The following is a 21,799-nucleotide window of genomic DNA, read 5'->3' as shown; positions in this document are numbered from 1 at the left end:
ACCAAACTTTCAGCTGATGGCTACATAGATAGCGTGTTTGGCCAGCCAATCACGCGTAGTCTTCTTATCTCACCAACCGTGACTTCATAAGCGTGCGCTGCCTATTCCTATTGGCCGTTTCACCATCTTCAATCCGTGTCCGGCATGCCGTAGGGGAGGTCTGGGCAATTTATTGTAACCTACTCCATGGCAGAGGCTGCATCACGGTCGGGACCCGCGTTCCGGCCAGGGTGCGGACTTGGTAGTCGAGGTAATGGCTGGAGACCTGAAGGATGCCTGTGAGCTACTTCTTTCGGCCAGTGCCGAGACATCCTGAGTAGAAATCTAATTTTAGGGATCAGACTTTAGATTCTTATGTAATCTATTCCACGGCAGAGTCTGTGCCATCGGTCGGGACCCGAGTCTCGGCCCATGGTACGGACTCGGTAATCGAGGTAACGGCTGGAGTCCTGAAGGATGCCAGAGAGCTACTTCTACCGGCCAATGCCGAGACACCTTGGGTAGAAATTGATTTAGTCGAATTAACTAATTATCTTAAGGAACATTATTTACGAACCCACTTGAACCTTTATTTATTATTTTTCTGGCCAAACCGACATAACATTGTTTAATTCGCTTGGTCTTACCCTTCTGGTGAGGAAACTCATCATGAGGCTGACTTGGGCGGGTTAAATGGTGGTATCTGTATGCAGATTTTTTATCTCCACGAGACAAAAAAAAAAAAAAAAAAAAAAAAAAAAAAAATCCGTGTCCGGCACCGGAGCCAATTCCTTAGTAAGACTTCTTGTGAATCTTGTCCAAAAATCCAAAATCAACATCGAAATCAATCTTCGGTCTTTAACTTTAAGTTCTTAATTTCGCTCTCCCACACACCTTCATATTTGCCACTTCAAATACTTCTAATTTTCAGTGCCAACTGGATACGGCCGGTCCCTTCTTCAAATGTGACACGGTGCCTCAACCCGTGCCTCATTCTTTAGATGCGACTCAACTGCAATGTCATCGTCCGAAAAATATTATGCTCCATTCATATACTGTATACACTGCAATTCGCTGTAGTACCCGCTGAGGTATTTTCAATTCTCTTTTTGATTAATCACAATCTACCTTGTCAACTGTTGCGTCCATCCAACGATGGAAGAAAAGTATCTCCCACATGCCCGAGAGATTCTCTGCGAACGAAAAACTCTACGAACACCTCTTCGCGTCCATCACGACGCTTTGGCAAATGTTACTGCAATCAACTGACGGAGGTTATCATCATGATAACATTAATAAAAAATAAAAATTAGGTTTTCAAAATATTTCGAACAATACGGAAATATTTTTCGCTGCTTCAAACTTCAAATAATGGAGCGGCGGAGGCTTCAAAAGATTTTAGGAATTTTGATGCAGATGAGCTCCTTGAAGACCATTTTACTGCAAGCAGAAGCAACTGAGATAACTCTACATGCTCGCTCGATCAATGAGAACTGGAGCAGGACACGGCATAGTAGGACACGGCATAGTAGGACACGGCATAGTAGGACACGCCAGAGTCGGAACACACCTTTTCCGAGTGCCCTAGATTTGTTTTGAAAAAGTTAGACGTAGATTCTGCTTTAGGTATGAGTTTAGTTGTGATTTTAAAGTATACAAAAAGTCCAACCCCGAAGATATACCCTCGGGTAGTTCCGGCGTATGTGTCTCGCGAGGCACCTACGTGGATGGTTGGTTTATCTTAGAGTCTGTTTCCTAGTTTTAATATAGCTTTAACCGGAACCTCGTTTCCTCTCATCATCGCTTTCATTCTATTCATTCGTTACAAGTATATCTACTCCACTCTACTTTTTTCATGGCCGCTTTTATATTAACCTTGTTAGACTGTATACCAGGCCTTTCGAGCCGGGATCACGATCCATCCTCTCTTACCATGTCAATTTTTCATCCATACCGCACGAGAGGAACAAAGAAATAAAATGAAACAAAATTGACAAGGACTAGTGATCTTGTCGTGACAGAGCGTCCGAATGATTATTTGATATACATCCAATCTCAATTAAGACTTATCGATCACTGGCGTTCGAAATTACGTAAACTGGACAAAACTTCGTCGACGTTAAAACTTACGAAGATACGCGATAAAATCACTTCTTTTTCATCCTTTTCCGGTTGAAAATGAAATCGTTACGATTCGAAACGTCCAGGTTTTTCTTGATTGTCTGATCCTTTCTTTTTTTTAAAAACCTTACCACACACTAAATTGTAATCTCATAAAAATATATTTGTCAAAGGACTAAAATACTTTTTTTCCCCGCGCCAATACCACACTTGCTTTCATTTTCGGTTCATTTCGGATGCTTCTACAACGGGTGATGCAATCAACCGCTAGAGGAGCACAAACAAAATTAAAATGAGTTCCAATACCGAGTAACGCAATCTTGGCGGGGTGCCGTCAGAAGATCGTCGCCTGATGGTGCGTTGTAACAGTGTACGTATGGTGGACGGACTGCGCCAATTAGATCCGAGAATATACTATACAACACTCGACAGCAGCACAGAATCTGAAACTCTGGACATTCTCTTTTTGCTCTGTTGGATTTTATACTGGAATACAAAGATAAGTAGGGGTGATAGTTTATAAAAAGACGTTTTTAGAATTGACAAAAATGTGTTTCTTCCAGCGACGCCGCACTTTTCGGCTCTTTGCGATGCCTTGGCAACTGTTACTGCAATCAACCGAGGTTAAATTTCCATTCCGAATAAGAGAATCGTTGAAATGAGACCGACTAAGCATTATTCCTTTTAATTTTTCGCATCCAATTTCGCTGCCCATCCCCTTTCCATGTCAATGTAACCAAATCATTAACCTCTATATTCTTAACCAATTTTAATTCAGAGGCCGGAGGAATTACATTCCCCGGACCGTCATGATAAGACTGCTTCATAATTTTTGGTTTTTTTTTTTTTTTAGTTATATCTCTCATTTACAGCACAATGTCAATAGATACTGAGGACTAATTTGATAGTTGTGATGAAATCTGTAATAAACTATTTTAAATTTTAAAAAATAAAAAGAAAAACAAGGAAGAGAACGGATGGGGAGCTTTGAATGCCACGATGCCGATGGATATAAATACATCGGTATTAATATTAGAATCGAAAAATAAGTAGGGACAATAGTTTATGTTCGTTGAAAGACGGATCATTATACAGCTTTTTTTCGTAGATTGTAAGTCTGTATTTAGTCAAAACTGCGTTCTCTGCAGTGAATTTAGAAGAGTCTTACTTTTTGTTCACGCGCGGTCTCCCTCCCCAGTTTTCTGAACAAATTACTTTTGTTACATTTATCCTAACAATGTTGGTTGGTTGTTAGGTTCATGCTAATTGGGTTTACAAAAATTGCTTTTTCCACTGATTCCACACCTTCTCTTCTTGGTTCATTACGATGCTTTGGCGACTGTTACTGCAATCAACGATGGAAGCGGTTTTTGCCGCTTGGAGAAACAAAGTTCGTGAGAGCGACAAAAAAGTTTCCTCATTCAATTTTCTCGCACATTTTTTTGTTTCTCCTCGTTTAAGGGTATAGTAGGATCGTTGAAATCCATATTGACAACGAACAGAAATACATCAATATCAACATCGGAGTCAAAAGATAACTGGGAGCATCAGGGCCCAGTGTGCTAACGGGCACATTTTTGTCTAAAGTATTTGGGTCATGAATTCCCTGCTCTTTTATTTATCATTAGCCCGGTGTATTCCTCTTTGGTTTTTAACCAGACTAAGAAATTACGTAATTTGTGTAGTATTCCGTTGATTTATAAACATAGTGTACTATGACTCTCCGTCTCTTGCCTTTGCTGCCTTGTTTTGAGGGCAACAAGGTTTGAGCGTAACATTAATTTAAATGTAGTTTCCTAGATTTTAAAATATTTTTATTTTAATCAGCAGTATGTATTTTTAATAGTTTTAAGGAGAGGGATAAGTCCCGTCGACGATCACTCCTGTATTTCATTATGTATATTTTATGCTAATAAATGAATTAAAACGTAAAAAACGGGCACATTGCGGGTTGTATCTCGGGTTGGTATCGGGTTGTTGTACTCCGTAAATTGAAGGCGGTCCACATTTCCAAGAAAACAAAGGATCCAAAATCGCTTTGGCGCCCTGGATTTTGAACTTCGAGGGCCTCGTAACCCCTTGAATCCCAGTTTCAGGACTTCTTTCACTCTCAAAAATCTCCAACAAAATCTCCAAGACCTCAAGCGCGCTTGATCGGATGACGAAAAACTTGAAAATAATGATAGGAAAAAACCCTCTTTCAAGGGGTCCGGAGTGCTACAGCACCCCGCCACGCAGATTGATCGGGGCCCGAGGGGCAATAATTTACCCATACTTACCAAAACATGAATTTCCAGGTGGTATCAAATACATGTTTTTCAAATGCCACACTTCCAAGACTCTCTTGTTCGTTACGAGGCTTTGGCAACTGTTACTGCAATCAATCGACGGTAGAGTTTTTAATAAAGAGAGAAGAAATTTTCATTACTTCATTGAAGCTAAAAAAGAAAATTAGACTGTTGCTAGTTTGTAAATTTATTTTAGTTGTAAAACTAAGATAATTGACACCTCCACAGGTGGTTGCATCGTATAGTTATCGAGTGCAGTAGCAGCGAATGCAATAGGTGCAGGAACAGCCGATGTGAAAGGTGCAGCAACAGCCGATGCAATATAGGTGCAGCAGCAACCAATGCAATAGGTGCAACAGCAGCTGATGTAATAGGTGCAGCAGCAACGATGATGCCATAACAGTGCAGCGGTCAGGAAACCGTGGGAACTATGACTGAACCTCGACTGAGGTATACCTTCGGTGCGCCTGCATACTAATAAAAATGTGAGGTTTTGTAAATTGATAGAGGGAAGGGATTTTTCAGAGGGACGTACCTATACCTTATGTAGAAAGAAATCCTACTTTAAATTATTTTCATTAACCGAAGTAATGGCTACGGGTGGTTCCGGCATCGTAAGAAGCACATAGGTTAAGTTTAGTCATTAATCTCCATAATTTGGTGTAATTAATTATATAATCAATTACCCATAATATACCTATAGATTGTATATAATTGTATATACAACAACTGTACTTCTCACCTGTAACTTCTTATGAATAAAAAAAATAAAAAAATTATTTTCATTCTCCCTTAATTATTTCGGTTCGTATGTTTGCATTATAATCAACAACACCACTTTCCCAAAGGCACGTCATCCATACTTCCACCAATACCATCTTTGCAACACTGACTTGACTGCAGCAAGGAAGTACGTTTTCTAGAGGAAAACCTAGAGGAAAACCTAGAGAAAAACCTAGATGAAACACCTCCAGCGATTTTTTTATATCCCTTCTTTTCCCTTCTTTTTATTATTTATTTCTACCTTCTTTCATTCCCACATGCCACTCTTTCAAGGAAATCTGGTTTCTTATAACTCTCTTCGTCTCGAGTTTCGAGAACTAACAGTCAAAGATCCTTTGACGATCCCTTCCTCAACATATTAATAATCTAGAATTTAATTCTCCCTGCTAATTATTTATTCGATAAGATCCTAGACCTTGGAAAGCCTTGTCTTTCTGAATGAACGAGGCTCCTTGGGATCCAGAATTTCTTCTGACGATCCTTGACGATTACCTCCTAAACATATTAATGGTAATGGATGAAGTTTTCACTGCTCAGTTATTTGATAAAATTCTGGATCTTGAAAAGCCTTGTCTTCCAAATTAAATGAGATTCCTCGAGATCCAGTATCCAGTACCTCTGATTATTTTAGTTTACTGTGTGCCCAAGTTTGTAAATTCTACGGCGAAGCAAGGGTACGCGAACAAGCATTTTTATACTCGCCTTGCAAAGGGTGGCAAGCAAAATTTAATATTATCATTCCCTGACTTCCTCCTGGCTTCTCTTCATGTCATTCCCTGACTTTTTACGATAACGTAAGGGCACTTAATTAATGTGGCCAAAACGTCGGCACAACGACGCAATCCGCTGCCCCGTCGCAAACCCGAGTTTTACGTGGAACCCGGCTCCACAAAAAATCCCTAGACCGTTGATGAAATTCCCTAACTTTTCTCTGATTATTCCCGGACGAGTTGTGTTCCCTGACTTTTCTCGGTTGCTAGCCACCCTGCTTGGTATAGAGGCCCATTTTTCAGGGATAGATCGTGCGGTAGCGAGAGGCCTATATCAATCACGATGTGTGGGGTCAACATGTGTAGGAGCGCAAAACTCACTGAACTCAGAAATACCTTTAAAAATGGTAACTGAAAACAAAATTATCATATTTCATAACTTTGCCTTCAGAGGGAACCAGACGGTAGATGATACTCAACTTTACCAAAATAGACCCTTCCGAAACTCTAAAATTTTCAAAGAGATTTATGGAGCTCCAAAAAAAAAAAAAAAAAAAAAAAATATACAGTCTGTTTTTTTTTAAGTTGGTGTGTATATACCACCTCGTCAATTGCAACATGATCGGTGGAGTAAAACAAATACTTTTGATAACTACGCGGCGAAGAGGATAATAGGCATCCCCTTTCTGAGAAATGTGAAATGTGATAATTCCACACACACCTCCTTTGACTTCAAGCACTCAGCAGAGCTGAGAACGCAATTGGTCAGACAGAAAGGCTATTTAATTGAACCGAAAACCATTATGAACTTTATCATGGAGGGATAGGTTTCAGGGTATGCTAACACATTTTCGCAGGTCCAAATTATACTAACATCCACAATACACCAACCTCAGCTACCGAACCAAGATTAAATGGATGCAAAGAATGATCAATGTGGCGGGAATTCTGATTTGTCTTACCAAAGGAAGTATATGAACCTCTTTTTTCTCATCTATACTCATCTTTCTTGGCTAGTTGTTATTTTAATTATCTTTTACAGCACCCAACTTCTATACCTCATCCACTTTTACAAATTATGTTTTCCAGCCCGATACCATTTTTATCCTGAGAGTATGTAATCAAAAGCCTTTGGCTTGGAACCTGTCTATTCAAATTCTCGGTTGTAAATATGAAATAAACTGCTTTTGCGCAAAAAAAACACAAACACACATTTTTAGATACCTCCTTTGACTGAGTACACACTGAAAAATGATAATAAACCTTTGATATCAAGGCATCACGCGATAGGTTTTCATTTTCCGGTGATAAGGCGCCCGGAAGCGAAAGAGCTACAAAAATCGCGATTTTTGGGGGTCGGCATGTAAAAGAGGAAATCCGACCACTAAACAGAAAAATACCTTACAATGTAGTGGTAACTGGAGGCAAAGTTATCAATAGTCATAACTCTGCCTTCACGTGTAAGCAACCAGTCGATGATGCTTAACTTCACCAGAGGGAACTGAACTGGACACTGAACGAGACAGCAATGAGAAAGACGGGCACCGAATGGTGTTCGGCAGATGGGATGGAGCATAGAAGTACGGCGGGACGCTGTATGACGTAACACGGAAAACTAATTACTCAACGATTAGACTGATAGCATATGATCAGGCTGTTTCGATTAAAAAAATGAGATTCTAGCATGATAAGGTCGACATCTTCAATCTGATAGCGTGCTCCTGACTCCTGAGTGGTTGTTAGATGAAATTTGATTATACTTAAGGGTGTTCCATTTTGGGGCGACCATCTCAAAACCTTGCCCCCCGGGCTTTGCGATTTTGGCAACAAAGTAAATGGTCAAAAATGGCCCCAATTGGCTGAAAACAACTAATGTACATTATTTCCTTAGAAGTTGTGAGATATATCTGTCGCAGGCAAATAGTGAAATCAGGCATTTTGTCAAATGCCTAGACAGATAGTTAAATTTTGACGGTCTACAAAATTTTGTGAATTTATGGCGGAGAGCTCTCGAGTTTTTAATATTTTTGCAAAAATAACTCATCAAATCTACGAATTCTTTTTGTCTCATCCTCTTCAATTGCTTCTCATATTTTTAAATGTTGAAATTCCAAAAATTCTGTATTCTATGACATGCTGTAAATTTCAAGATGAGTGTCTGCTCAGGAGCTAAAAATTGTTTTAAATACTATTGCGTGATGCAAATTTTTAAGGAGAATTTTTTCTAAAAGGATCCATTGATTATTTTGCCTAAAATAAGGAAAAGAATCAGAATTTCAATCTAAGTTAAAATATTTCACTATTTGCCTAGGCATTTGACAAAATGCCTGATTTGACTATTTGCCTGCGACATAAATGAACCGCGTTCAGCAGAAAGGAACCAATCCACATCAGCTATTGCCAAAGTTAACCAGTTGCCAAGAAATAAAATCGAGATTAAATCGCCATTTATCGCGATTTTTATTTCGAAAATATCGTGATCAAAAGTCGGGCGATAAAAGCGCGATTTCATCGCGATACACTGAAAAAAAAGTAGCTTGGATCAAGCATGACGATTCTTGAATTTGCCGCCATGAATTTTTTTTTTTTTTTTTTTTTTTATCTTGCTTTAAGCTGACTTTTTCTTGATACAAGAAAAGTAATGTTCGGGTTCAGCAAAAAAAGTAGCTTATATCAACCAGAAAAATTCTTGATTTAAGAGGAAATTCTTCTTGGCGGCAAATTTAGGATTTTTTTTTTTTTTTTTCAGTGTAAGATCGAGGATAATCGCTGAAATGTTGATGATCGCCGATAAAATCGCAATCTATGGCAATGTTTCCGTTGAGAAATGCTACTTGCGTTGTATTACTGTAATTCTGAACCCTCCATTAGCAAGGGAAATAAAACTGTTGCGGCAACGGATTCTTCAGAACAGTACAGATAGGTATTTGGACGTATTTCTACCTAACGGAACTATGTGCATTATTATGCCCTATTATGAATATATTCTTATGGGCCTCAGGGCTCATGTTTTAATGCACATAGTTCCGTTTGGCAGAAATACGTTCATTTAACCATTGAAATCTCAAAATGATCCGATTTTCCGATCCAACTCGACGGAAATCGCTCCAAGAAACATTCGACTTTCTTTTTTCTCCGTGGAGAGGGACGTTAATCAAAAGTTGATATTTCTAATCTATAATCTAGTATCATCAATCGATTGAATTACGGTCCGATTTATCGGACCTCGTCAATCTTATCTCTTTCATGTAATCGGTTACGTTACGATTGTCTACTTCTTTATCCCTACGGTTACGTAAGACTCATCTATCCAAATTCGGCTTTAGATAAGTCATTATACTCTACGTAACACGTAATCACGTGAAGTTTCCTCTGATGAAAGTAAAACAATTTCCAAAATTGGGATTTGTGAACACGCATTCGCGTCTGCTTCCAAATCGGTTGCAGATTATGCAAAACTTTTTGTAAAGATTCAGAGGTTCCGGAGCGCAAAAATCTTAATTTTTCTGGGAGCATAAGTAAATAAAATAAAGGAATAATAGAAAATAAATAGGGTTGAATCTACATTGAAAGCTAGGGGTCCCCCTTCCTCTGCCTACAGCAGTGCTGCACGGCCTAATCCCCGACGGGGGAGCGCTTTGACTGCGATAATAAGCCTGGATCATGCTTGGAAAATTTAAAGGCGGTGGGCTTGAATGGGGGAAAAAATTACGTGCATACCCATATTGAAAGCCGAAATGAGCCTCATTGAAATCGGCCGGGTAGATTAATTTAGACGCCTCGGAAAAGAAACAAAAATTTAATGGAGACGCTAAAACGCTTCTTGTAAAGTGCTGAATCACTGGCGGTCGTTTAAAAAAATGTTGATTGGTGTCCCTTCAAAAATAGAATAAAATGGGTAACAAAAAGCTCAACATGTTTTGTTGTTTCAAAAAGGATACTGATTATTTGTTCGTTTCCTTTTTCTTCTTTTTCTCAAAAAAAGCGTTTACTCTTGTTTGACACATTTTTTGCGAAAGCCCTGTCAACACTAATACCAAAAGTTCACGGAACTTTGCGCGAGAGTAAGTTCCGTAAACCTATCTCTGTGTGGACAAGGCCTTCCATTTATAAGAAATAAACGAAAAAATTATGAAGGAACAAACATAAACGTGGTTTTATTATCTTAACTTCCGCCGCCGCTGCGCCGAGTCGCGCTGTGTTTAGCGCAATGCGTGAAGTATTCACTCAGTCTTGTAGGCGCTAAGCGTTTCTTCACGTCGCCGTCGACCGCTGTGTTTGACGCAATGCGTGAAGTATTCTTGCAGTTATGTAGGCGCTAATATGTGTTACATGCCGACCGCCGCGCCGAGGGCTTCTCCTTTTCATCTCAAGTCCTTGTCATCATTGCTCTCAGCGCCGCGCCGTTCCAGGCCAAATTGCGTGTTAGATTTCTCTCTTAACTCGACTACATAATTAAAGGTGCTGTCCCTTGTATCACCAAAAGACGACAAAATTAGAGATCACTATACTCTCAGAAAATGAGAGATTTCGTCGCCTTTTCTCGTTTGTATTTTCTTTTCCAGAATCCGATTTTTTTTATACCTACGTTTAAAAAAAATTGTAAAATTTGCCGCCATGGGCCGCGGCCCATGTGGCCACCCCCTAAGTCCGGTCCTGATCTCTGTTAACGACGCTGCAAACTTCCTCTCATACTTTCTTTTTTCTTTCGAAAGCTGAAAAACGTCAATTCTTGCAAATTTCCTTGATTTTTCTGCTCTATTGGCAAAATATTCCGTATTTTCAAGCCATGAAGTTGACTCACACCTCTTTGAAAACAAAAAATAGGCACGGAAAATTAGGAACACAGCGATAAAGATACGCGATTCCGCACTTTGGCTATCGAAATGTTCAGGGACGGACTGGCCGGGGTGGCGATGGGGCGATCGCCCCACTTTCATCGGCCAAAAGGGGCCCCTCCGGGGCCCCTTTTGGCCGATTTGAAGGGCCGTATTTCGCCGTTTCGAAGAAGCGCCCGAGGGCTTTTTCGGTTCGTCCTCGAGAAAGGGCCCCGAGACTCCTGAGAGGACAGGACACTTTATTGCCGATTCGGAGAGCGCCCTGAAGGAGCTTTTTTATGCCGTATCTAAGGGCGTTGCATTTTGAGAGCCCTTTTTTCTGATTCGAATAAGTCCAAAGGGGTCCTTTTTTGTCATTTCGGAAGAGCCCTGAAGGACTCATTTATTGCCGATTCGAAGAAGACTCGATGGAGCCTTTTTTTGCCGCTTCTAAGGACCTTAAAAGAGCCCCTTTATCTGATTCGAAGGAGTCCTTTTTTGCCGTTTCCAAGGGACCATTTATTGCCGATTTGAAGAGGCCTTGATGCGGTTTTATACCGCCTCTAAGGACCTTCAAGGCACCGGGCTCTTTATCGCCGATTCGACAAAAGGGTCCTTTTTGCCGGGGGCCCTTTGGTACTGATTCAGAGAGGCCTCGAGGGCGCATTTCTATGCAATTTTGAACTTTGGAGGCCCCTAGTAGGGAACCTTTCCTACCTTCCTCAAGGGATTTCGTAGGGGCCTTCGGCGATTTTTCCCCCCTTTAGCGAAATCCATAATGGGGGCTGTCCATATAATACGTAACGCAGTTTTTCCGATTTTTTTACCCCCATCCCCCCTCCGTAACGCATCGTAACGCAAGCTCGAACCATCCCCCCCCCCCCTCAAAAAAAAATAAATAAATACGTAACACAAGCCTGGCCCCTCCCCCCTATTTTGGTCAGTTTTTTAAATTAACAAGGAAAAAAAGGTCTTACGGCAAAAAAGAGTTACGTAACGTTGGGCTTGACCCCCCCCCCTCCTCCCCCTAAATACGTTACGTATTGTATGGGCAGCCCCAATGACTTTTTTCTAATTCAAAAATTCCCGCAACATAAGGCCTCTTTTGACACATTTAAGACGCGCGTAAGACGGATTCTCATTTTTTCATCCAGTTTAAGAAAATATACAAAGTTTTGCATTTCTGGTCTCTTTTTGGATAATGTTTCAAAAATAATATTAAAGAATAGGGTCTAAAATAGCGTAAAATTCATTCTAAAAGGGCCTAATTTTCAAAATTTTCCGGGGGAGGGCCCCCGGACCCCCCTAGGGGCCCGCCCCATACTTAATTTAGGGCCAGTCCGCCCCTGGAAATGTTAGAGGACTAACCGTAAATCCATTAAGAAACTACAGAGCAGTGTATCTTTGTTAGAAACTTTGCAACTTTCCGGTCACTCCTTCCTTCTTGGACGGGCAGGATTTCTGTAGTTTAATCATTATCTATTTCAGGAATAAAAAAAATTTAAATTATGGAGAAAATGCACTCGAAAGTTGTTTGCCTTCTGTCGAATAGCACCGGCTGAAGTTACTAAGACCTTGATATTCGCAAAAATTTCCTTGCTGTTACATTGTTTTCCCAGGTTTTCCAGCTGTGTGATTTTTCTTTGCTCTTTCATGACTTTCTACCATGATATACCGAGAATGTAGCTTGATTTAAAAAAAAATTACGATGTTTTCTGACAGGGAAGGGTAGAATTTGATGTGATTTTTTTTTTTTTTTTTCATGCCGAACAGCTCATGCATTAGAAATAAAGTATTTCCTTTGGATAAAAGCAGATATACATAAATAATATGATATTTATCTTCTTTTTCCTTGCATTAAGCCGAATTTCAGCAATTCATATTTAGAAGATACAATATTTTGTGGATGAAAAAGGTCCAAACTTTTCATAATCTTTGTTGTCATTATAGCAAAAAGCTTGTACTTTCAGAAATATGTATTACCGTTTGATGAGACGAATGAATCTCCAATTGGTCTGGGTACAGTTTTAAGTGAGTCAATTAATCTTTTTGAATTTTTCCTAAAATTACCATATCATGAAAAGTCCTCAGTAAATAATCAAACAGTTGTAAATTAGTATTCCGGGGCAAAACTTAAAATATTATAAAGGGGGAAAAATTTCATTAAAACACCATAAACTTCTGTCAAAATTAATTATTTTATAGAAAATATAAATCATCTTAACAAAACACTGCGTAAAAATTTCATTCAATCAAACATTAAAAAAAATCTAAAATTGATATTATTACAGTAGAAGTTGTACAAAAGTATTAAATATAAGTAGTTTTTCAGTAAAACTAACAAATCAATGTCTTGAAATCGATTGATTCATTTTTTCACAACCAAAAGAAAAATTCAATGATACAAACAAGGATACAAACATACAAAAAGTACAATACAGTGCAACAAATAGAAAAATAATGAAAAGACTTATAGAGCAAGAAACTGCAACATATATTCAGAGTTTTGAGACCGATTTCAGATTTGATTCAATGTTGGAAGCCAGACGATGGGCTATGTGATGAAAAAATCGTATGATTTGGCAGTTTTGAAAGAGGGCATAAAGCATTGACATTAAAAGGAAGGGAATGTTTCTTCTGCGCTTGGATTATTAAAAAGTAATGACCGGTGGCATAACCAGATATTTTTATGGAAGGGGGGGGGGGGAGTGTTCAAATGTAAGACATTTTTGGAGAAAAATTTCCGGGTCGAAAGGCAAGGATCAAAACCCATTAGTCTCCTCTCTGGCTATGCTACCGGTAATGATTGGACATCATTCATCAAAGGGGGCTTTATCTGTACAGAGAGATGGAAGAAACTTTATACTTCCACATCAATGTACATTAACAGATACACTGTTTTTACAATTTCCGGTGTTTACAGATTGAGCCTGTTTTGGTACAAACATCTAGTTGCAAATATTGACTCGCTATATTGAGAGAAGAGGTAAAGTAAAGCATAATCAGTTATTATTTTCCATTGAATTTTGTTTGGTTTGGACCCAGAATATCCACACAGAAAAAATTAAATTGCTAATTTAACAATTCAATAGCTAAAAAAAAGTGACTGCAATGTTTCGATGTAGATTTCACAACACAAAAATGCTTCTTTAACCACCCTTGTGATTAAGTTAGCTTACAATAGTGGTTGAAGTAGCATTTTTTTGTTGAAAAATCTACGTTTAAACACTGCATTCACTTTTTTTAGCATTTGAATTGTTAAATTAGCAATTTAATTTTTTCCATGCGACTTTGCCGACACTTTTAAACCCTCCTGATTTGATTCGATTTGTCTACACAACCCACTGCACCAACGAAAAGACCACCTCAGAAACATCTCTCATGACAGTTTATACTCATAATATGTAGGACTGTGTTTTTAAACTGTGAAACTTCTCTTCGAGAGAGAAGTCCTGAAAGCAAGTGGATTAACATTAAAATCAACATAAAAAGTAAAAACATATTATTTCAATGGGACGGAATTATGGAAAGGGTTACTTGAATGGGATGAAAGTGATTGCTTCAGAATCTTTGTTATCAATTCTCACTTAGAATACCCATTGCTTTGAGAATGCATGACTGATCACAAGTTTTAAATTTAGTAGTCTTTTAATAGTCACTAATTTAAATAATAACCGCAAGGCTCGACCAATCAATAGCTCAACCTACTCTCCTACAATAAGGTTTGAAGTGAAATAAGTGGGCAAATTAAGTGAAAAATAGAGCCAGAAATGCAGGTAATGATGAAAAGTAGAACTATGTTAAAATAAAACGTTTCAGAAAAAAATGAGAAAACAACACGCAATCAGAAAAAAAGGAACATAAATTGTGCAAGTTCAGCAAGTGATCGCAATTCTTGATTAAATTCTCTGATTCTTTGTCTCAGAGTCAGGTACATTGATGGGTCCATCAAAGGCGTTACGAAGTCATGCTTGAACATCTCCTTTTTGCAAAAAAACAGTAATCCTTATCAAACTACTAAGTAGATTTCCACTTCCAAAAATTATTGGAGACAATGTTTTCACAAAAAAACTTGACGAAAATAAAATTCCTCAACTTTGGAAGATTTTTCCGTTCAAAATAACGAGCAACTATAGTCAGGAAGATGAAATCGAACGTCATGTAAGAAGAAAAGCAGTTTCTATCATTAACTTTTAAATTGATCTAATGTGTACAATTTCATTTCAGGAAAAAGAGGGGGAGAATTTTTAATTTCCTAAAAATTTAGTTCTAACAATCCAAAAATTTCCTGTGTTCCTCAGTAAGGGACAAAGAAAAATAAAACAAGGGGAAAATTCCCATCTACTGAGATATATTCTCATATTTTCCTGTTCTTACAGCATACACGTTCCCCCTTCATTTTTTTTTCCAAATTTTTAGCACTACGGAATTCCAGTATAGGTATAAACTATTAACATACAAGTCTTAAACGCACTCAACTAACCTACTGGCTGATGATTGAGAAAAAAGACGAAACAAGTGAATAAATATAAATAAAATAAGGAAGTGATGCATTATGTAAGGTCTTTCCAGCATTTACAAATAAAAGGAGATCTGAAGATTTCAAATGTGATGTATTAAAACAATTAAAGCTATCAAAATCTTTGTAAGTAGTCAGTCATGTCATTTAAGTAAATTTTTGGCAGTGGAAGGCAGTCTCCAAGATCAAATTTGACTGAAGACCATCTGCATGGCAGCAGAAACAACTGTAAGTTTGCTCATCCTTCGAATTTTAATTTGGGTTTTTACTCCCCCATTTTTAGTCTCTTTAAGAGGCAAACAAGGGGTTTACAATAATTAATAATGCGTCCTTCCATCATGATAAACACACTATTATTTAAATGGACACTTTCATTTGAGAGGGACTTTTATCATTCGTTCATTTCTCAAGTCAAGGATTGTCGTTATGGCAAAGTTCAATTTGATCACAGCTCACAGCATTGTCTATTTTTTATAAAGAAGAATATGCTTGCCTCCACGTTCAGGAACATCATTCTTAAGTAAATAAATTTAAAATATTTTGTTGATGCAAGGGTGACTGCCACGCGGACTTAAAGTTTGTAGAGATAAGGGTTTTCAGCCCACTTAGGATATGATGTGATATTCAGGCATTTCATCATAACATATATCACTCCAGCAAACGTTATTAAGATACAGCTACAGGTCTATTATTTTTCAAAATAAAAAGTACGCCTTGAAGTTTTGTCTAGAACTCCCATGAATCCATCCATTTCAGACCATGCATTGTGCTGTTTGCTTCATTTGATGAGGGGCCCGACATTCCATATGCCAAGGGTGAAAACAAGTAAAAACTGAAATTGAAAGAGAACAAATGTTAAGAGTAATATTATTTTCTCAGAAAGTTTAGATATTAAGTTTTATGAAAGCTCTGCTAGATTAAAAATTCACATCTCAAGCTTAAAAAACTGCTTTAAAAATAATTTCGAGTCTTGACTAAAACTAAAGTGTCATTTCTGGAGACTTTAGAGTTCAACTTCAAAAAATATTGTAATTAAAACCAAAAAATTCTAATTTCAAAAACTTAAGCGAAAGTTTTGGATTTAATGGTGACAAACTCGCTTGAAGGTAGAATCAACCAACTTCTGAGAAGGTACTGAGAATCAATCAGGAAAATTAGCTTTACATTTATAAATGGCAATCAGTGAGGAGTCAGAAAGTTTTTATTGACATGTAACCCACCCAAAAATTCAGAAGTTCCTGCCAGGCCAAGAAAACATGCAAAAAAATAGCAAAATGTGATGGCCAGAGACTACTATTACCAGAGATTGCCGTAACACTAGCGCTACTTATTGGCTGCATAATTACCACATACTTCGCGCTTAGTTTTATGATAGACCTGGAAGTAGCTTTCTTATCTCATAGTGTCAAGATGTAAGTACACTGTGAAAAAGGACAGGACCATTACCGTTTTAACCCATGTGAAATGGAGAAAATGGCATCCACAAACCTGTAAACAACTGCTGAAAAAATTAGTCCGTTGAACCAATGATGAACAGAGTTCTTCAGACTATCTGGAAGCAGAATGGCTAGACTGTGACTGATGTAACTTAACATCACACCTGGAAAAAAAGAGGCAATATTTAAATATTGTGCAGAAATACAGTATGCAAAGATCAAGGTACACTCTCCGTAAGTGATGCCTTGATTACACTCATAGTTCAATGTATATTTCTAGTTTCTGACATTTTACCACAAATTTCACAAAATATTTCCAAAGTGGCCAATTCACTGTTGTTTACTTTTACTAATTTTAATGTATTCTTGTTTATTTTCTGAAATATAAAACTTTGCCGGAGGGATCTGAGATTAAAACATGCTAACAAACGCATGATTGAAACATTGGTTCAAAAAGAGAGATAAAAAAAAAGTTAAGAACTGGATGACACTCAGTTAATAATAAGCAAATAATTGAATAATAAAGAAAGAGGTATAAATGAAGAAATAGACATTAAAGCTGAAAGTATGATCTTACCTTAAAGGGATAGCGTTAAAAAGCTGTAAAGACTGGTGGAACGGACTGAGAGGCCAATTTAGTTGGTTGTCGATAGCATATTTCAAGTCAAGCATAACTACATGCCAATGTGCAGGGAAGAAATCAAGACTTAAAACTAGGACGTTAGTGAGGAGAAATAAACTGATCTTTTTACCGACGCACACCAAATCAAAATCAAGTACAAAATAAAAAATTATATACACTACAAACTCATGATAGGAAGAAAAAGTGGAGATGGGTGGATGTAAAACTGAAGCATATCACTTAAAAATAGAAAGAATCTACCCAACTTGAGGAAACAATTTTAGAACAAAAGTGCATATTAGTAGCCTTCTTGACTATGAGTGCAGACCACAAAGCGAAAGCAATTTACACTCATAAAAGATGAGAGAGTAAAAGCTAATTATGAAAGGCATAAAACTGATGAGGCACAAGCGTAGAGCATTAAAATCAAAACAGGTCCCAGCTCTACAGAATATTTCCGCTAATTCTCTGTCAAATCAGATATAAGATTCGGAAGATGCACCGCTAACAAAGCGTGCAACATTGAGAATGGATACGTAGTTTTTGAGACCCCAAAAATGCATAGAAGAATTGAAAATAAAGTAAAAATTTGCCACTGTGCGATGAATTTAAGCAGTATGAATATACAGATGTGCAAAATCAATCTGCCGATTGCAGGAAAAATATGAAGGCAGAAGGCATTTGGGATACTTTTTTGTTTTAATTTTAATTTAAAATTATTGATGACAAGGCTTCAATAAAGAGATGTTGCTTCATCAGTTGTCTGATTACCGTTGGAGGATAGACACATGTAACACACGGGTGTTGCAAAGAGCTAGAGTGCGTGGTAGGAGCGACGTACACATATGTATTTTTTTTATTCTTTTTGTATGAGTGTGCTACTTTTTTTTTGAGGAAACCATTACATGCGTTTTTAATGAGTGAATGGAAACCGCTGGGCCTGTTACTTTTCGCGTTGGAAACTATGTAACAAGCTCTTTCATGTTGAAGGAAATGAGGAAGGCCCCTCTTTTATACAAAGCAAATAGTATCGCACGCATTCTTATGGGTTCAGCAATATGAAGGTTGTCCCAAAAATGTGAAGAGAAAGTAGTCATATGTGAACAGCGATTTGAAGATGGCCTTAAAAAGTAAATGAAAAGACTTCAAGCCCCCTGATAAAGTAGATGATTATACACTCATGCAACATGTACAAGTAAGCATCAAAGCGATGATTTAAAAAAAAAAAAAGAAAATGAAGAACAGAAATAAATACCTGTCAACATGGAGCTGAATAAAAGAGCTGGAAAATAATGATGAAAGTAGAGAACTCGCCCCATTCCCCAAAAAGGAATGTAGTGCAAAGCCCATCCGATGCTCAGCCACACGCAGCTATCCAATGATGAAGTCTTGATTTCTGTAAAATAGCAAGTTATGAATAATAATACACCTCCTTGACCACAGATAGGACATTCTCTTCAAATCTTTTATAAAGGTGATTTCAGATTAAAATCTTTGCATCTACATAGGGGGAAAAAGGACTGTCACAATGACTGTAATACTGCAAATCTGTAAAAAATTAAAGGCGTTCCCAAATGGATCATTATTGCCCCTAATTTTTGTATTTTTTACTACTTTAAACAACAAATAATGTATTTCCATTGTGCAGCGCCATGTGATGATGCAACTAACACCAATGGAAATCTTACTCCAACTAGTGAAATCGTCATTGCTCACCTAAAAAGAAACAGCTATATATTCATCTTCTCCAGCACAAAGGCACGCATTTTGATTGTGTTGTTTCTGTACATCATAATAACACTTTATTTTTCTTATAAAGGAAGTGTCACATAAATCCATCTAAAATTTTTGGTGATATTTTTTTATGCTTGTGAGAAAAGACACTAAAATTTTCACATTCGCCATGGGTGGCAAGATCAAGAATTATGCTTATTGTTTGTGTAACGAGCACTTTCATCCCATTAATACACACCCCGTATTATTGTTTTTGACTGAATGAAAAAATTACCTTGAATATGTGGTGGATCTTGATATCCTCTCTGATAACGCACTGAATTAATAAAAAATATGACTGCAAAAACTGCAAGACAGACCAAATTGGCCCACCAGATAATGGGGTTTCCGAGAAGATAAACTCTGTAATTGCTTCCAGAGAAGAATTGACCCTGAAAATTAAACAAAATTAATTCATCATGTCAATTTATCCTTAAAAAGATCAATTTATCAATTTGATCTTTTTTTAAACCAATTCTAGAAATCTTGATACCAAAAGAATGATGTCATTTCGGTCAATCTCTTCATACAAGAAGAATCACTGCCCTTTAGAAAAAAGTGAATTATTGAAGGCATACCAAAAACAAGAGAAGTGATTTGGAGATTTTGTCATCAAACTTTTCTTGCAAAAGGTAGTGTAAAGAAGCATTGTTTACATATGTCAAAACCACGTATCTCGTTTGCAGTGTTTTAACATCTCAGCTCATATTTTAGTGTTTTGAAGGAGAGCAAATTGACAAAATTCCTTGAAGGTTGTTTTTCAGAATTTTTTTTTCGCAATGAAAGGCAAAATCTTGGCAGTTTGTGAGAATTGACGTTGAGTGGTTAACCATTTGAAAAATAAAGCATGACAGGAAGTCTGAAACGTCGAAAACCGAGATGCTTGGATTTGGAGTTTCACAGTCAATATATTTAACCTATTTCAGAGCTGATGGTTATTTGAATAAAAGGAAATAGATAAGCAACAGAAGAATGGCAGCAGCTTCCCTTTTCTCTTCCTTAGTATTCCTTTTGCATTTTCACTTTCCATCTCAGATAATGGGTCAGTTGCGCTGGTCACAGGATTGTGTTTCAATGCTTGATTCTTGTAGATTAGCAAAAAATAATAAAATCTATCTAAACTGCAACTTTCTACGTTCAATATTACCAATATATCACCCTTTGAAAAGTCAGGTTTTTGACAACATCCACCGCGGCAGTGACACAATTGGTTTCTTCCTCCTTGGTTCGATAAGTGATGCAGGGGTGAAATGCGAAATTTCAACGATATTAAACTCAAGAATCAGACGGATTCGCACCTTAAAGACCTTCTTATCACACAGAAAAAATGAAATGCTGCTTCAACAATTAAATTGATAAAAAAGTGTCCGACATGTTTCAAATGTACATTTTACAATAGTGAAAAGCTAATTTAACCACGGGGGCAGTTAAATTACCATTTTATTTCATTGTAAAATCTACACTGAAACATGTCGGACAATTTTTCAACTATAAAATTGTTGAATCAGCAATTTCATTTTTTTCTCTGTAATTTGATTTCTGTTCACTTAGTGGCTGTGGTTTTATTTATTTGATGCAAGTGCAGTCTACTTACCAGCGATGGAATTTAAGACTGAATTCTTAGATAAAGTAATATTTGTGTGGAGGCACCCTCCACAGAAAAAAATGGATTGCTGATTTAACAATTAAATTGTTAAAGGATGTGTCCGACATGTTTCGAATGTACATTTTGCAATAGTGAAAAGCTAATTTAACTACAGGGGTAGTTAAATTAGCATTTTTCTATCGTAAAATTTGCATTGAAACGTGTCGGACACTTTTTAACTACAAAATTGTTGAATTAGCAATTTCATTTTTTCCGTACAGGAGATAACGCACTCGCCGCAAAGAGATTAGGCAGTCAACAGTTCACCTCAGTTTGTTTACCATCGTTGAAGTTTTGCATTGCACTCTCTGCATAACTGATCGAACAGAAGAGGAAGAAACCAAGGGTGTCACTGCTGCGGTGGATGACGTCAAAAACCTGACTTTTCAAAGAGCGATATCTTGGTCAATATTGAATGTAGGAAGTTGCGGTTTGGACAGATCTTATTATTTTCAGCTAATCTACAAGAATCAAGCATCAAAACACGATTCTGTGATCAGCGTAACTGACCCATTATCCTCTGATACTTTGAGATTTTTTTCTGCTGCCAGTTTCAAGTTAATACTATCGTTTGTTGCTATTTCTTTTCCAGTAAGTCATTCAAGGTGTCAAATTAGAGCGACAGTTCCTGAGATAAAAAATTATTTTTGATTTGCTACCTTATAATTGATCGGCCACTGCCATGGTTGTGACGTGGTTTCCCCTTCTTTGGGCTTAAGACCTGCATTGGCTTGCAGCATAACAGCGTGGGACTCCAAAAACCTTTCAAAGAAACTAGGCGCGTACACTTCAAAACTAACGTTTGGAACTGAAACATGAGAAAAATATGTAATTACAATTGGAGGATTTTATTAAATAGTATGCCTACCAACAGGATAAAAGAAGGGGGGAAGAAAGAAAAAAAAACCATGGAAAAATAGATTCTAATAGTTCACTGTAAGTTTCCAGGAGCCTGCCAATCAGAGGAATCTTATCAAGAACTAATGAAGTTTTTGGAGCTAGAAAAAAACCGAGCTAGACTGTTTACCTGTTTTTGAGAGCTTAAAGACCCAAAACACACATATTTTACAAAAGAACCTATGGCATGGGAATTGCAGCAGACTTAA

At 37.5% G+C, this 21,799-nt stretch overlaps 1 protein-coding gene across 2 annotated transcripts in view; it reads right to left on the bottom strand.

Annotated features, from left to right (window-relative positions):
• The window catches only part of tw (Protein O-mannosyl-transferase 2), a 62,670-nt gene that overhangs the window by 16,720 nt on the left and 24,151 nt on the right, over positions 1-21,799 (bottom strand). The window contains exons 15-19 of one of the 2 annotated variants that reach the window (XM_019048052.2): positions 21,353-21,501; positions 19,284-19,440; positions 18,531-18,671; positions 16,706-16,817; positions 15,293-16,049 (exon numbers count right to left, since the gene is read on the bottom strand). In XM_019048052.2, the coding sequence (XP_018903597.2) occupies positions 15,944-16,049; positions 16,706-16,817; positions 18,531-18,671; positions 19,284-19,440; positions 21,353-21,501 (665 nt within the window). In that variant the 3' untranslated portion in view covers positions 15,293-15,943. Of the gene's footprint in view, positions 1-15,292; positions 16,050-16,705; positions 16,818-18,530; positions 18,672-19,283; positions 19,441-21,352; positions 21,502-21,799 lie in introns of those variants that run through there. The other variant, XM_019048053.2, reaches the window with a different exon arrangement.

Source organism: Bemisia tabaci, chromosome 6 (genome assembly GCF_918797505.1).
Source record: "Bemisia tabaci chromosome 6, PGI_BMITA_v3".
In the NCBI taxonomy this organism is placed as follows: Eukaryota; Metazoa; Arthropoda; class Insecta; order Hemiptera; family Aleyrodidae; genus Bemisia; species Bemisia tabaci.
This window is presented reverse-complemented; position numbering and strand designations above follow the sequence as displayed.